The sequence below is a fragment of the Corvus hawaiiensis genome, chromosome 19, assembly GCF_020740725.1.
Source record: "Corvus hawaiiensis isolate bCorHaw1 chromosome 19, bCorHaw1.pri.cur, whole genome shotgun sequence".
Classification (NCBI taxonomy): domain Eukaryota; kingdom Metazoa; phylum Chordata; class Aves; order Passeriformes; family Corvidae; genus Corvus; species Corvus hawaiiensis.
Window position 1 is genome coordinate 10,829,454 of NC_063231.1, and position 16,028 is coordinate 10,845,481.

General features: G+C 57.2%; 1 protein-coding gene across 13 annotated transcripts in view; it reads right to left on the minus strand.

Moving 5' to 3' along the window:
* The window catches only part of MYOCD (myocardin), a 223,788-nt gene that overhangs the window by 1,243 nt on the left and 206,517 nt on the right, over positions 1-16,028 (minus strand). For 8 of the 13 annotated variants that reach the window (XM_048324012.1, XM_048324021.1, XM_048324017.1 and 5 more), the window contains 9 exons: positions 15,912-15,987; positions 13,513-13,674; positions 8,743-8,918; positions 7,326-7,451; positions 6,544-6,812; positions 6,064-6,217; positions 4,019-4,960; positions 1,373-1,486; positions 443-500 (listed from right to left, as the gene is read on the minus strand). In XM_048324012.1, coding sequence (XP_048179969.1) covers positions 443-500; positions 1,373-1,486; positions 4,019-4,960; positions 6,064-6,217; positions 6,544-6,812; positions 7,326-7,451; positions 8,743-8,918; positions 13,513-13,674; positions 15,912-15,987 — 2,077 coding nt within the window. The remainder of the gene's footprint in view (positions 1-442; positions 501-1,372; positions 1,487-4,018; positions 4,961-6,063; positions 6,218-6,543; positions 6,813-7,325; positions 7,452-8,742; positions 8,919-13,512; positions 13,675-15,911; positions 15,988-16,028) is intronic. The other 5 variants (XM_048324013.1, XM_048324014.1, XM_048324019.1 and 2 more) reach the window with 5 other exon arrangements.

Here is a 16,028-nt window from a genome sequence, read left to right on the forward strand (position 1 = left end):
TCCCTAGGGCACAGGCACTGGCAGCTGTCCCCAGGGGGCTGGGAAAGGGCACAGGCAGCACTTTGCACGGGGGAGGGCACCAGAAGTGCTCTGTGTGGGAGATGGCACTGGCAGCACTGGGAAGGGGGGGACACCAGGGGCTCTGTGTGGGGAGGGGGCTGGCAGTGCTGTGCACAGGGCTGCTGCCCTGCTGTCCCTTCTCTCTGCACAGGTGACAGCCGAGCCCAGACCACCCCAGTGGGTTGGCACACGCAGCAGCAGGTTCCAGGAGGGCCAATATGCTTTTGGGTTCAATCTCAGTGGCTGCTGGCACAGGGAGGGCAGGTGAAAGCTGTACTCGACTCAGGCAGCTCTGCTGGGGTGCACAGAATGCACTGAGCCCCACAGACCGAGGCTGGCCTGGAGGGGAAGCCCTGGAGGGGAACAGGGAAGCAGAGCGTACCTCCACTCTCAATCAGCACGTCCAGGAGCTCGTCCATCTGCTGACTTCGTGTCATCTGCTGCAGCAAACGACAAAGAGGAGAGTAGAGGGCATTAGGAGGAGAGTCCCTCCAGCCACAAGCCAGGTAGATGGCTCTAGACCCTAAAAAAGATGGCTCTAGACCCCACAAATGGCTTCCTCCCATGCAGAAGAGAGGCCATACCAACATGGGGCTGGCAGCAGCATTCAGGGCACCGCAGGGTGTGGCTCAATCACGGTGGATCCAGGGAGCAAAGCACCCTTCCCTGCTGCCAACCCTCTGCTCAGTGGCCACTACAGCCTGCCCTGTCCCTGGGCCCTCAGGACACAGCAACATTTTGGCCCCAGCACCTCACACTGGCATGTGCCTGCCTGCCCTCCCTGCTTCTTGCACTGCCCATCTCCCTCCTCTCCCTGACTGGAACCTGGAGGATCTCCTGCACGCCCCCATAAGCCCATTTTCACTCTGCCAGCAGCATCACTCCACTTTCCTAAAGGCACCACCACTCCCAGCACTGAGGCTGCTCCCAGACTGTGGTGGGAAGGAAGATGGCCAGTCCTCCCCGGGGGCACAGCGCTGCAGGTACGGCTCAGGGGGGCAGATGGCACAGAGCAGGATGAGGTTTCCTGGTGACCTGGGAATGCTCAAGGGTCTGTCTCTCCCAGAGCACCGAGAACCCAAAGAGAGTACACTGGCAGCCTGGGGGACTCGGGGGGTGTCAGGACCCCTGGGTGCGCAGGGGAGGAAGGTCAGCAACTAACCCTTCAAAAAAGCCCATTCTTCATGGAAACAGACCTGTCCTACCCAGAGACCACAGAACAGGCTGGAACTCCTGCAGCTGAGTCCCACTAACCGCAAAAAGACATCATGGGCAGCCCTAGCCCTGTAGGAAACAAAAACCATGCAGTTACCTGCTTCACTGCATCCTCATAGGCTGGAGGCTGCTTTACCTCTGACAGGGCTGGGCTTGACTTACAAAAACTTGGGGATGAAATAGAAAACTTTTGGCCTGACTGCGCAGCCATCTGCATGGGGAGATACAGGGAAATGGAGTCAATGCACGGCGGGAGGCCCGGCGCTCTCACCCCTGCTGGGGTTGGTGTGGTGCCAGGGAAAATCACGATTTTGTGGGTCAAACAAAAACAAAATGCCTGGGCTGTGAGCAGGATAGAGGCAGGTAAACCAGCTCCCTGACCTGGCTCTGAGATGCAGGGCCAGGCTGGCCTCTGGTCACTGCCAGGGCACAGACAGGGTGTCACAGAACGTCCTGGTGCTCAGTCAGCTGTGGAGGCACAGGACAAAGGGAAGACAGAGATGCTGCTGGTGGTCAGCTGTGCTTGGCCAGCGATGAGGCACTTCCCCAGCCACCCCCCAGCCCCTCCCCATCACCACCTGACTGGGGGCATCTCACAGAGCTCAAGCCAGGGAAGATCACGCAAAAGAGGGAAACCTCTGCCTGTGCCAAACACCTGTGTATCTTTGCCAGCTTTTTGCCAGGCTCCCCTTCCAGGATGGACCACGTTTGAAGCACAGTGCCTGCCAGCTGCTGTCCCCATCACCTCTAAGGTCCTTGTGTGTCCTTCCCCACTGCCTGGCCATGGCTTTGTCCCACAAAAACCAGCACCAGGGGATTCACCCTCCAGGTGGGCTGGATCCAGGAGTGGATCCAGGGCAGCAGTGAGGTCACTCTGCCTGGCCATGCACATCCCGGCCACCATTCTGTGGAGGGCAGCTGAAAGGAACACTACCCCTGGCTCATGGGAAACAGCACTGCAGTGCTGGGCAGACAGGAGGAGTTCTTGCTGAAGAAGGACCCTCACTCCTGGGAGTCCCTTGCAGGCAGCAGAGGAATATCCAGGATGGGTGGTGGTGGAGTAGGGATGAGCTGCAGGACACAATGGAACCATCCCCTCTGTACACCCCCAGCCCTTGGGCAGGGAGGGAGGAGCTGGAAATGCCCCTGCAGAGCCTCTGCTCCCTCCTGACCCTCACTGACCACTGCCCAGCTGCCCAGAGCAGCCCTGCTGCCTCTCTTGGCTATCACCTCACAGCACTGTGTCCCACTGCCCATTGCCCCCACAGCTCTGCTGTGGTGCCCAGTTCACCTCCACAGCCCCAGGCACCCCCTGCATCCCCTGCTCGCTGCTCCCCATTGCCCAGCTCACCCATACCAGTGTTCCCATCACCCTCCTCACCCCTACAGCAGCCCCACTGCCTGCCTCACCCCACTGCCCTCCATGCCCCTTCCACTGGCAGCTCTGTCTCTGCCCTCCCCACCCTAAATTGCTGCCCTTTCCCACCTCACTGGCCATGCTGTTTGCCAGCTGCCCACAGCACCTACCTCACTGTCCTCTGGACACAGCACTGAGCCCCACTCTGTGCCACTGTGCAGGGCTGCACCCCAGGGCCTGCTCGGGGCTGCCGTGGGTGGGTTGGGAGCAGCCCTGCTCTGGCGTGGGCTGCCCTGCACACCCAGGCTGCCCCTGCCACACCCCCGTGTGCCCACTCTGCACCCCTGGCATGGCACCGACCACTGAAAGGTGCTGCTGCTCCCTGGGGAGCCCTGGGAGGGCCCTGCATGGACTGGGGCTGCCATCAGCAGAACCCTGTGCTGTTTTGTGCTGGCAGCGTGTCCCCCTCCCCAGGCGTTCGTACCTGTCCAGGGGGCTGAGTGAGGAGTGGTGGCTGCTGAGGACAACTCTCTGCTGGGCTGGTGGCCAGCTGGGGAGGCACAAGCTCTCTCTGACTGCAGACCTCAACTGCCAGCCCTGCTCCAGCTTCCTGAGAAAAGGCTTCCCCGGGGCAACTGCTCTCCTCCAGCTCAGTGGTGAAAATCCCTCGCACACTGCTGGGAGCCACAATGGCTTGGCAAGATGTTGGGAAGCCCTGCAGCCCTGCAGCGGGGTCTCCCAGGGGTGTAGGAACTGTGCCAGGGCTCTCCCAGGAGCTGAGGGATCCATGCTGGTGCCTCCCTGCTGTGTATAGAGCTGTGCCAGGGCTCCATGGGGCATGGGTAGCTGTGCCAGGACTCCCCCAGGGGCAGAGCAAGCGGTGCCAGGACTCCCCCTGAGGGGAGAGGCAGCTGGGTTTGGGCTCTTTTAGGGTAGAAGAAGCTGTGCCAGTGCTCCCCCAGGGAAGTGGGAGCTTGCCAGGACCCCTCCAGGGGCAGAGAGAGCTGTGCCAGGGCTCCCCAGGGCAGAGGGAACTGTGCCAGGGCTCCACATGGCAGAGCATGCTCTGCCAGGACTTTCCCAGGACACGGGGAACTTTGCCAGTGCTCACCTAGGGGCAGAGAGAGCTGGGCTGGGGTCCCCTGGGGAAGAGGGGAGCTGTGCCAGGGCTCCGTGGGGCATGGGAGCTGTGCTGTGGCCGCCCCAGGGCAACTGGCTGTGGTGTTTGGCTCTCCAGAAGATACCCTGCAAAGGACCCTGCAGTGCTATCAGCTTCCAACCCATCGTCCAGCTGGGATACTCTCTGCCCTGCCAGTGGCCCCGGGCCAAGAGGAAAGGCCTCCCCCAGGCAGGTGTGACCCCGTGGGGGCCCGGGCTGGCACTCACCGGCGCTGTGCGGAGGCAGCTGCTGCCCGGCGGGGACCCGCTGCGGCCCTCGGGGGACACGGGCAGCAGGTAGTGGCTGTTGGGGGACGGCGGCAGGCTGATGTGCTGGGGGCTCTTTGCAGCCCCCAGGGGAGAGTGCTGGGGGGAGCACTGCGGGCTCAGGAATGTCGAGGAGGTGATGGCGCTCTGCCCTGCGGGCTCCAAGCAGTGGCTATTTACAATGTGGGGCACCTGCGGCACCCCACAGTTACTCAGCTTATCCGAGCTGCCGGCCTGGCCTTTCAGGGCCATTTGTTTGGATGCAAATGGACAGCTGGACACGGTGTTTTCTTGCTTGATAGGGACACCAAAGAAATGCTGAGCAGGCTGCTGCTTCTCCTCGAGGCCGTTGCTTCTCTTTCGCTTCTGGAGCTGCATCCGCAGCTCTTCCACCTGCCTCTGCTCTTGCTGCAGCTTCCACGTCAGTTCATTGATGACCTTCTGCTTCTCCACCAGCATCTTGTCTTTCTCTGTGTCTATTCCTTCCAGTTCCAGCTGGATGCTCCCTCCATTCATGCTGCTCATGAGGCTTTCCTCAGTGCTGCCTTGAACTGGAGATGGCTGGAGACCAAACTGTGGAGAAGACATGGGCCCATCGTTGAAGGTGTCTGGCAAAGAGCCGCTCACAGAGAGGTCAGAGGAGGCGGGCGAGATGGGTGGGGTGGAGCTGGTGCTGCCAAAGTGGTAGAAGCCGTTTGATAACATGCTGGTGGAGGACTGTGACTGGTAACTCGACAGGGTGCTTGTCGGAGTGACTGGGAAGGTGACGGTGGTGATCTCACTGAAGTTTGGCACCGTGGTGCTGCTGCACTCCTGGAAGGGCCGCAGCCGCTCCATCAGCGCTGTCTTGGTACCCGACACGGGCAGGCCTCGTATTCGGAGCTGCTGCCTCAGCTCTGACACCTGGAAGGAAAGTCACTCGTGGTCAGTCTCAGGGGCAGATAAGCCCTTTCGAAACCCAGTGCTTCTAACAAGGAGTCTCGGATCACAGGCTCGCAGCTTCCAGCTCTGAAGCTCTGCCCTCCCAGGTGCTCCCTGTCTCACCTGCAGTCACCAGAGTCACCATGCACAGGCCTGACCACTGCACATCCTGCAGAATCTCAACCCTTCCTAACAGGAAAACCTTCCTCCTTCCTCCAAGAATGTGACTCCTCTCCATAACCAGCAGTGGTCCTTGGGTCATGGAAGACACTCAGCATTCCCTTTCTAGCAGTAGATTTCTCCATGAGCAGAGGACTTAAACACAGACCAGGAGCCAGCTGACAGCTCAGAGAATGTGACACATACTTTGGAGCCACCTGCTCTATGCTCAGGCACACGATTCAGTCACCTGAGCTGGGGCAAGCTCACATTATTTCTACCTCTGGGCTGCCCCCAGATCTCTGCTCCTAGAAGGATTTGGCCTTCCCCATGGCTGAGGGTCCACTAGCAAAGTATAAAAGAACAGCTGATATGAGGGATTCTCCTCTATGCCCTCTCTTACCTACATGAGAGGTGCTCAAAACAGTTCATGTACCAGGAGGTACCTGCTCATGCAGAGAGCTGAGCTGGCCTGGCTGCAGTAACCACTGGGGAGCTGAGACACAGGGGAGGCCATGCTGCCCTACCACCTTCTGGCTGGTCTGTCAGAGCATCCATAATGTCCACCCTAAAACCACAGAGGGATGGAGCCAGGAGCTGCAGGAGCAGCAGCTCAGATGATCCTTTAGCTTGACCTGCAGTCTGCCTAGGCTACACCTGTGGATTGCTGATACCCAGGCCAGAGCAGTGCACCCTCTCATCACCTGCAGAGCAGCAAGCCCTCATGTTCAGAACCTCCCCAGTGACCAAGCCCTGCCCCAGGGTGCTGTGCTGTGCTCCTGGGTGGCTCAGAGCACAGGGTTCAGGTGTGCTGATCTGTAACACCGTCCCTCCCAGCCTAGGGCACTCCCCTGACACACTCAGAGGCGGCACAGCACGCTCAGGCTGTGACATTCTGCTCCTGCAGTGACAAAGTTTGCACTCACTTTGAGATCATCCAGGTTGGATGGCAGAGGCCCTGGCTTGATAGATGAGACACAAGTCTGGCCTGAAAAGGTGGTTTTCACTGGAGAAAGAGGGGTGTTGTTGACAGAAGCTGATGAAGAATTTGAACTTTTGACCATTTGCTCGTTTGATTGCCTGAAATAACAAAGGAGATTTGGGGTGAGTTGTCTGTTCCCCCAAGGTCCTTGTGCCCAGCATCCCATCCCTCCACTCCCTTGCTGTCTCCTATATGAGACTTAAGGATGGCCAAGGAAAACCAGGCTGGGCTGTAGGAGATTGCTCCTACAGGAGCAGGTCACAGGTACCCCGGCCAGAATGGCTTGGTAGGAGTTTGTGCAGTTCCCAAGCTTTTCTGTTCAGTGGCATGCCTCTATCCCCTTGCTCTGGCACAAATGGATACAGCAGGGGAAAGTCTGGAGAGAGACAGGACTAAGTCCTGCTGCTGGCACAGTGCCACTCACTTTAGCTGTCCTTGGTGCATCCCGGGGTAGCTGAAGTGCTGCTGCTGCTGCTGCTGCTGCTGCTGCTGCTGCTGGCTGAGGATCTGGAGCTGCAGGAAGAGCTGCTGCTGCTGGAGCAGTCTGGCATATGCAGAATCCATGGGTGGAGGGGACTTTTCTGCTTTCTGGTCTGGAGGGATGTACTGGTGGTACTTGAGCTTCTTCACTTTGGGCTTGGTGTCTTTGGGCTTTTTGTGACGGTTCTTGCTATCGCTGGATGATTTGGACTGTTGGGCCAAGAAGGAAAGGAATTAGGTGTGAGAAGAGCTCCTGTCATCACCATGGGACCTCAGAGGCCTGGGATAGAACAAAGGCAGCTCCTGCTGGCACCCTGACACCCCAGCTCCAAGAGCTGCTGAGCCTGGATGTGGGGGACTCCCTCGGCACTGTGTCCCATCTCAGCTGTGCTGGAGAGCACATGAAAGGAGGATGATCCTCCCTGCCTGGAAGGTACTCCAGTGCTGCCTTGTGTCTCCTGCTCCCAGCCCCAGGGGATGATTTCAGTTGAGGACTCAAGAAACTGCCTCTAGCAAGGTGTATTGCTGTATCTTGTACCATTACACAATGAATTAAATTAGTTTTTGACACAAGGTTTGTCTGCCTGAATTATTCAAAGCCTTTAAGGCCAGACACCCAGAGCTCCCACACATTTGGGGCACAGCACATGGGCACTTCAGGCTTGGATGCAGCCGGGTGCCCTGGGCTGGTTCCTCTCCGGGGCAGTCTGGAGGCACCGGCATTACCTTCACGGCAGAGGGCACCGGGAGCGTCGGGCTCTCCTGCCCCGCTGGCTGCTTGGGACTGTCACACTGGCTGCCCTGCCCCGGGGCAGTGTCCGGAGCGTGGCCATCGGCACTGGGGGGACGATCCTGCAAGGGAGAGGTGAGAGGGGTTGTGGGGCCGGACCCACGGGCTGCCCAGCCTGGACAGGGGCACCTGGTACCCCGTTTCCTCACCCCATGTTGTTCCCACTCCCTACAGATGCCTCAGTGCATTCCAGTCCACTCAAATCTATCCCAGCCACATCCCCAAACTATCCCAGTCCTTTCCCAGTCCTCTGTCTCCACAGTCCTCCTTGGTTTTCCAGCCCTCTCAATTTTACCTGAGCCCCATATCCTTGTTCGCTCCTTCTGCTCACTGCTGGCCGCTCAGTGTCCTCAAAACTAGCTCAGTCCTCCCAGCTGACCTGTGGATGCCCACAATCCCTCTGGTCCTCCCCCACCCCAGTTTGCCCCAGTTCCTCCCTTTCCCCCGGTCCATCCCAGTCCCTGCAGTCTGCCTCAATCCACTCCAGTTCCCCCATTCCCCCCGTTTCCCCCCAGCCTCCACATTCTCCCCGTTTCCCCCCAGCCTCCCCAGTCCCCCCAGTCCCCCCAGTCCCTCGTTCTACCCCGGCCCGGCGCTCCCCGGGGCTGCAGTACCCGCATCGGCGGGCAGAGGGCGCGCCGGCCCCGCGGTTCCCCCGCGGGTCACAGAATCGCAGAAAATCACAGAATCACCCAGAACCACAGAATTAACCAGGCTGGAAAAGACCTTTGAGGTCATCGAGTCCAACCTGTGACCCATCACCACCTTGTCACCCAGCCCACGGCACTGAGTGCCACATCCAGGCTTCATTAAACACCTCCAGGGACGGTGACTCCGCCACCTCCCTGGGCAGCCCATCCCAGTGCCCAGCCACCCCTTCTGTGAAGAAATTCCTCCTGGTGTCCAACCTAAACCTCCCTTGGCACAGCTCAAGGCTGTGTCCTCCTGTCCTGTTGCTGGCTGCCTGGGAGAAGAGACCGACCCCCACCTGGCTGCCCCCTCCTGCAGGGAGCTGTAGAGAGGGACGAGGTCCCCCCTGAGACTTCTCTTCTGCAGGCTGAGCCCCTCCAGCTCCCTCCGCTGCTCCTCACACCGCTTGTGTTCCAGACCCCTCACCAGCCTTGCTGCCCTTCTCTGGCCACTCTCCAGCATCTCCACATCCTTCCTAAACTGAGGGGCCCAGAACTGGACACAGCACTCGAGGTGCAGCCTCACCAGTGCCCAGTACAGGGCAGGAATCACTTCCTCGGCCCCGCGTGTCCCTCCTGTGCTCCCTCCCCTGTGCCATCCCCGTCCCCCCGAGTCTCCCCTGTTCCCTCGCATCCCCCCCGGCCCCAGGACGGCTCTCCCTACCTGGGGGGCCCCGGCAGGGGCGGCGGGAGGCGGCTCCGGGGCCTTGGAGCCGGGGGGCGGCTCGGCGGGGCCCGGGGAGCCGCGGCTGCGGGGCCGCTCCGGGGACAGCCCGTCGTTGCTGCTGTCCTCCTCGAAGGCGAAGGCGTCGGCCGGGCGGGGAAAGCCGCCCTGGGTGCCTGTGGGGGCAGAGGGGCGATGGTCAGAGCCTGCGGGGAGCGGGGAGGGACGGGGGGACCGGGTGAGCCTCGTAGGGGCCTCGGCCGCGCCCACCGCCCCCTCGCCGGCCGTGGGTGGGGGGCACACGGGGTGCCCGGAGGCTGCGGGAGGGAGAGCAGCGGGGTCCGAGCCGTGGGCAGGGCAGATTGGGAGAGGGAGAGAGGAGGGGCGTGAGGAACCGGGACCACGGACTGTGTACCCTGGGAGAGAAGAGGGATCTGAGGAACCGGGACCATGGGGAGAGGGAGAGAGGAGGGGCGTGAGGAACCGGGACCACAGACTGTAATAAATGAGTTGGTTTCAGGGTGTTGGTTATTACTGTTTAAATGAGATATAAAAGAGAGGAGCTGAGGGTGGAATAGATGGACATGTTAATTGAAGGGAAGTTGCGAGACTGTACGGGTGTAATGCTGGGATGTAACCCTGGATGGGGATATAACAAGGACCCAATGGGTTTAACAGAAGGAACTTTCTAGTCCATGGCTTCGTAGGGTACAAGGGATGAGGACGATGCCCTGGACTGGGACTGGAGAACGAGCCAAGCAATGAAGCGGAGTTGTTTGGAAATGATTGGTGAGGAATGCACGGAGGTACAGACCGACCAGCCAACAGGGAAGGCACCGATCAGCACGAGGATTGAGAAATGCACCAGTCCGGTGGCACCAGAGACTCTAAAAGCCACCAGGTGCTCTGCACCGCGTCCTCCTGCGGGCCTTGGGCTCCAAGGGAGCGCCCAGTGGGTCTCAGTGTCTTGGTGGTGGATTGTTTTATTCTGGCTTGTCGCGCGGAGCCTGGGCTTATCCTCGGTTCCCGCTCTCAGCAGGTAATAAATAAACGAGTTGGCTTTTCCTTTCAAAAGTCTCAGCCTCGTTTACAACATGGACTGTGTGCCCCGGGAGAGAAGAGGGATCTGAGGAACTGGGACCATGGACTGTGTACCCCGGGAGAGAAGAAGGATCTGAGGAACCGGGACCGTGGGGAGAGGGAGAGAGGAGAGGTTGGAGGAGCTCGGCCCGCCAGCATAGCAGAGCTGGTGCAGACAGCTGGGACTGGTGCAGGAGGAGCTCTGCCATCCTGCCCTTCCACTGGGCTGAGATGGGAGAGGGGCACGAGTCGCTCTCCCTCATCTGAGCACCCCGGCTGAACACCCACGCCACGCATGGGACCCTGTCCTCAGCAGAAGGACTGAGGGTGAAATGGGCTCAGAGTGTGATCCACCTGCTCATGGCACGAGAGCCAACAAGGGTGGACGTGGCTGCAGGTGCACAGAGGTTCCCACATCCTGTCTCTGTCCACAGGTTTCACCCACAGAACTGGTTCAAACCACTGCTACTGCCTGCCCCACAGCCCGAGGCTGCTCCGCCTGCACAGCTCCTGCACTGTTATCTGCTAGTCAGATGGGCAAGGGCTCTTGACCCCGAGGTTTTGATGATAAATAAAGTGCTGAGAAAAAAAAAGGGGTCTCATGTGAGCCTCAGGAGAGCTGCAGGTGGGGGTAGAGGAAGGAGCAGCATGGCCACACTCGTAATCTCCTCGTGCTCATGTCTGGCATTTGTCAGGCAGCTTGGCACACTGATAGCGAGGTGACAAATGGGGAAATAGGAAGGGCCTGGGGACAAGCTTCCACCTGTCCCTGCTGCTGGTCTAGCAATGTGCACCTTCTCACCGACACGCACCTCCTGCTCTGACCCCTGCCCCTATCTGAGAGATAAGGGTTATCTCCCCTCCCTGCGGCTGCTGGTGCCAGGGTGGGCGAGGACAGAGCCCTGGCCCCCTGCCTGAGCTGCTGCCCAGACATGGGCTGGGGAAATGGGATCAGCGGTGTTCAGCTTGCTATTTTCATATTTCCCGGGAAATAGGGCCTGTGTCCTCTCCATCCTCTCCATCAGAGGCAGCACCCAAACAGGTCCCTGAGGAGCTGCAGCATTGCATGGTCCACCTGGGCTGCATGGGAGCTGCTTCCTATGCCCTCAGGCCAGCGTGGACATCCCCTCTCAGGAAAAATGACTCCAAGCAAGGAGGACTTGTGGATCTGCAGGGCTCCTGCTGGGCTGGCAGGGAAGCGTGTGTTGAGAAGTGGTGCCAAAGCTGGGAGCACAGGGGACCTTCAGGACACAGCGACAGCCCAGAGCATGACAGGAATGTGCTGCATCCTGCTGCTTGATACCGCAGGCCTGTGCCAATGGGGAATGCTTCCCTTATCTGTCCTGCTCTCACCCAGCCCAGCCTGAGCATATTGTTTCTTGATCCCGTGTCCCTGCTGTAATCTCAGGCAGGATGGTGTTTGCTCCGGGCTGTTTCTAATGCACTGGGTATTGTCCTCTTGAGCGCATTGGACAAAGTGATGACAAGGACCTGGTAAAAAAAGTTTCTTGTATCACTGCTCAGCTATGCAGGGCACTGGCGGCCTCCTGTCACTGGGACGTTTGGGCTTTCGGTTGGGGTCTGGCACTTTCTGCTCACCCTGCCGGAGGTGATTAGAGGAACACGTCAGCTGAACTTTCCACTGTATAAACAGTTGAGATTCCAAGGTTAAAGTAAAATGATTTTAAACCCTGTCATCTTTCTGGTATTGCAAAAACAAAAGGCTTAACGTTCAGAAGTGCCAGTGCTCATCTCTGCCCTGTGTTCAGCCCTTTGCCCCAAACCATGAGTACCACAAGGTGCCTCTGACTCCAAAAATGAACTTGAGGATCCTTCAGCTTGGGTCTTTCTTCTGCAGAAACCTGAGGGCTGGGACAGTATTCCTGCTGCAGCTGCACCACCTTCTTCTCATGGCATCCTATGGTACCAAGCAACTTCACGTTGGACCCTAATGTGCTGTGTGTTTCACCCTAAATGGGATGAAACTGGCTTACAAGGACACGTTTTTCCCCAGCAATGTGATAGAAGAGCATTGTGAGAGGGAGAAATTTAAAACTGAGCAAATCATTTTTAAGCCAGACTTTTTGTTTTTAACAGTTTGGTGCCGTAAATCTCTGTTTACCACAAGCTCCTGACAAGGCAGCTGGAGAGATGCTCTATCCAAGATTCAAGCTCATTTGCTCAGCCTCCAAACCTCAGCTCCAGGGGATAAAGTCATGCTCAAACTGCCTCAAATGTTTATATAGGGGGAGATTTTTTGAAACTTTTTTTTTTTTCCCTCTGTTCTCTCCTTCAGTAAGTGACCGGGGAGATCTTACTTGAACTCTCCTTAAAAATTCCTCTTCAGGCAGAGTCCTGGAACATTTCACCTTCAAAGAGGAGAGCTGCAACATGCTGGGAGTGGAGCAGCTCCAGGGCCAGGCTTTAGAAGCTGCTATACATACACAGCCTGCATTTTGCAGCCCCCAAACCAAGAGCAGGAACATTTGTGGGTCAGGACAGAGCAGTATCTGAGCCTGGAATATTTCATGTCACTTAAGACGGTTTCTGAGATGAAATGAAAGTCAAAGTGCTTCCTGTTTCAACTCTCATTTTTGGCTTCTCTCCTGTCACTCCAAGACCCTTTCTGTCCCAAAGCCCTGCCATTGTGCCCAGCTTGCTCTGATCTCCAGAACAGACCCTTCAAATGGGATTATGCCAGTGGAAATGAGCCCATGGATTGAGGAACTGTAGCAACAGAACAAGCAGCTTCCAGGGGCAGAGCAGCTCTCAGTGCCTCATTGGAGACCTGAGCACCAGTTTGGACATGTGGAGATGGTCCCAGGCTTCAAAAATACAGGTTGCTGTCCTGTCACTGCAGGACCCTGATGGCTTTCCTGCTCCCTTCTCTGCTTTCAGACCTCCCTGTCCTGGCACCGAGCCCTGGTGAAATTTGAGTCACCTTTCTGCTCTGTGTTGGCTCCCACTCCAGCTTCCCTGCAGCAGCGTGGGGGAAGTAATTGTGGGTGATTCTTCCTCCCTCCTCTGGTGGGGGGACGTGATGGAGGAAAACCAAGCTTAGGCACAAGGCAGGTTCTGGGTCCTGGTTGGTAGGAGTGTACCCTGTTTGGGGGTGCAGGCCCCCGCTCATATTCTCCAGCAATTTAGCACCCCGAGGGTGCTCCACAGGCCAGGGACACAGCATCCTGCTCTGCTGGGTCCTGCATACCACTAGCACCAGTGGTAATAAAAAAGAGAACCACAGCTTTGCTGAACTGGGGCCACTTCACCCCCATTTACTGGGATGTGAGAGCTTGGCAGGGCTCAAGTGGGAGAATCTGGGCTGGTCTCACAATCACACCTGTGCATTCAGGTTCTCTCTCATGCTGAAGGAAGGAGTGTCTGTCTCCAATGGTATCACTTCTGTGCTCAAAGCCTTGGGGAGGGAAGGGGTGTAAGAAGGGAGGTTCTTTCTGAGGGAACGTGGCTGAGCAACTGTGCATGTTTCAGTGTCACTGCTCTGAGAGTGCTGTGCTCACAGGCTGTGCTGGACTGGACTGGTTACTGTGAAAATAATGACATTTAAACAATAACTGCAGCTCTTACATCCAGGTTGGTTGCTTCCTGCTGTCTCTGTGGTACCTCCTCGTCCCCTCGGCAGCCCCTGCCCCACTCCACGCACACACACAGCACACACATTCCTGTCACTACCTTTTATGGCCTCTTTCACAGCCGAGTCAACGGGAATAATGTTCTTCTCCACCAGCTCCAAAGGACCCGGCCTGAGCGCAATCTTTTCATTGAGGTCGTCTGCCAGTCGGGCTCTTTTCAGCTTCATTTGAGTAGACTGGATGGACCCCTCTGCAGCCGAGTCTAAAAGGCCAAACAGAAGCATCAGGACCAGGGGTTCCTGTGGGCACAGCACTCAGTGAGAACCTGCTGCCCTTCAGCACAGCCTCTGGGGCCGTGGCCAACGCCTGAGCGTGGCTCAGCACAGCAGGATCTGCTCTGCTACACTGGGTGGGGTTTGGGGCACGGGTCCTTCTCTGAGCCTCAGGCCCAGCTTCTCCATTCCCAAACAAGAGCTTTTGTCTACCAGCCTGGGCTTGCAAACCCAGCCTGCAGCTGGAGCATCCTCTGCAAGGCCCAGGAGTGATCTGTGATGGAAACTTCATCAGCAAGCTGCCACAAACAAGGGCTGAAGGGGTCTCCAGCTCCTGCCTGCCAGGAGCACACCGGCTCCTTGTGGGCTAGTGCAGATGGATCCCTACTTCTGGGAAACAGCTGGAGAATAGGACCATTGCAGCGCTTGACAACTGGAGTAAATGGCTTACACTGGAATTAAAAATGCTGAGTCTTGGGCTGTGGGCTTTTGGAGGTGACATGACTACAGTGCTCCAGGACTTCAGGGAAGAACGAGCTGGAGAGGAGCAGAGCAAAGGCAGGTAGATCTGGAAGCTACAGCCCTGCCAAAGCCAGCTAAGAAGACCCCAGTTATTGAGGGGTGACAGAAGAATAGCAACTTAAACAGAAAGATTTCCTGAACAAAGCTATCTGGCTCCTCTCTTGGCACAGGTGTGAGTAGTGAGGGAGTGGCATTCTAAATCAGACCATTTCTAAACCCTTGAGGGTCTAAAGTAGGAAGAGCTGCGTGTAGGTTGTTCTATCTGCAAAGCCTGGACACTCTCTGGAAGAGACACTGTGGGCAACACGAGCTACAGGGCTTGATACCATGGAAAATTCTCTGCAGGAGGTCAGGAGAGCTGGTCTAGGGCCATTCCTGGCCTCAGGTTATAGAGACAGTGAACACAAATGAGCTCCTTGAGGTGAACAGTAACAGAAGGGGTGCCTGTAAAGCACTTGGATGATGCGAACTGTCTCACCTGGCCACTTTCAATCACCTCTAGGTCCTGTTATGAACAAAATGGGTTTGTAAGTCCACGATATGCCAAGACACAGCTCCATGAAATGCAGAGCAGGATGGCCAGAGGTGTGAGCAGAGGCTGCAGGTAAGGGGGTGTGGGGCAGCACATGCATCTTGCTCAATGCACAGCCAGGCACTCTCTGCTCTCTGCAGTCTCTCTCCCCAGGCTGGCTCTGCCTGTCCCTGTCCATGCCCAGGCACTGCAGCTGCCTCCAAGCCTGGTAACAGCCCCCACCTTCAGTCCATCTTGCTTCTATTATTTAACCTAAGGGAAAGACACTCTCCATCTCTTAAACAAGCAACGGTGCTAGCTTATTTTAGGGATGGAAACCCAAGGGAAAAGCAAGGCAGCAACACTGATCCAGCATGTGACGCTGGCTCAGCCCTCCTGCCTGCCTGAGGGAAAAAGAAGTAGAGATTGCATCCATGCTGAGAGCAGAGGGCAGCATTCACAGCTGCCAGAGAGTGATCTGCTTCTTCCAGGCAAGTGACAGGACTCAAGGAGGGAGGGAGGCTGCACATCCTCTCTGTCTCTAAGGATCTTGTTATCTCTGGAGATAACAAGGGACACTGTGGTGTTCTGCTGTCTGTGATGGGATACAGCCCTGCCAGCTCTCTGGCTGAGAGGGAACAGCAGGATGGGAGAGGAGAGAGCTGCTGTGGCTCACGGACTGATAGCAGGGCTTTTCATACAGCTCTGCTTGGGTCACTGACTGCACGGGCTGTCACATAGAATATCCAGAATTATAGCAGCACAAAAGATGTCCAGCTTTGGGAAGGTGTTACAATGACCTGCTACAGGGATTTCAGTGCCCTGAACAACAAATGCTCTGGGTTTGCTCCTCATGATCAGACATTGGCACCAGTGTCTAACAGAGTTCTCTCTCACAGCTGTTCTGTACCTCACTGTTCCCTAGAGCATCTTACACTGCTCCCTGCAGTAAGATGGGAGAAAGACTGGATGGCCTTGGGGCTGTGTCTGTCAGGGAATAAAAGCATGTACTGCTTCCTGAACATCAGGTCTGGACAGAATTTCATACGTGTCCCATTTGAGTCTGCCCCCCATGAGCAGCTGGGACAAATAATGGCGATGAGATTCCTGAAGGGACACAAGAGGGGCAGGAGAAACACAAGTGCCAGGGCAGGAGACACAAGGAGTATGTGGGAGAAGCTCGGGCAGTCTTACCTTGTAGAATGTGCATATTGACCAGGTCTGAGCGCTCAGGCCTGCTTCTGATCTTGTGCTTGAGATAATCTTCAGTCTGCAGAACACAAACGCGAAGTTACCTGGCTATAGAGCAGC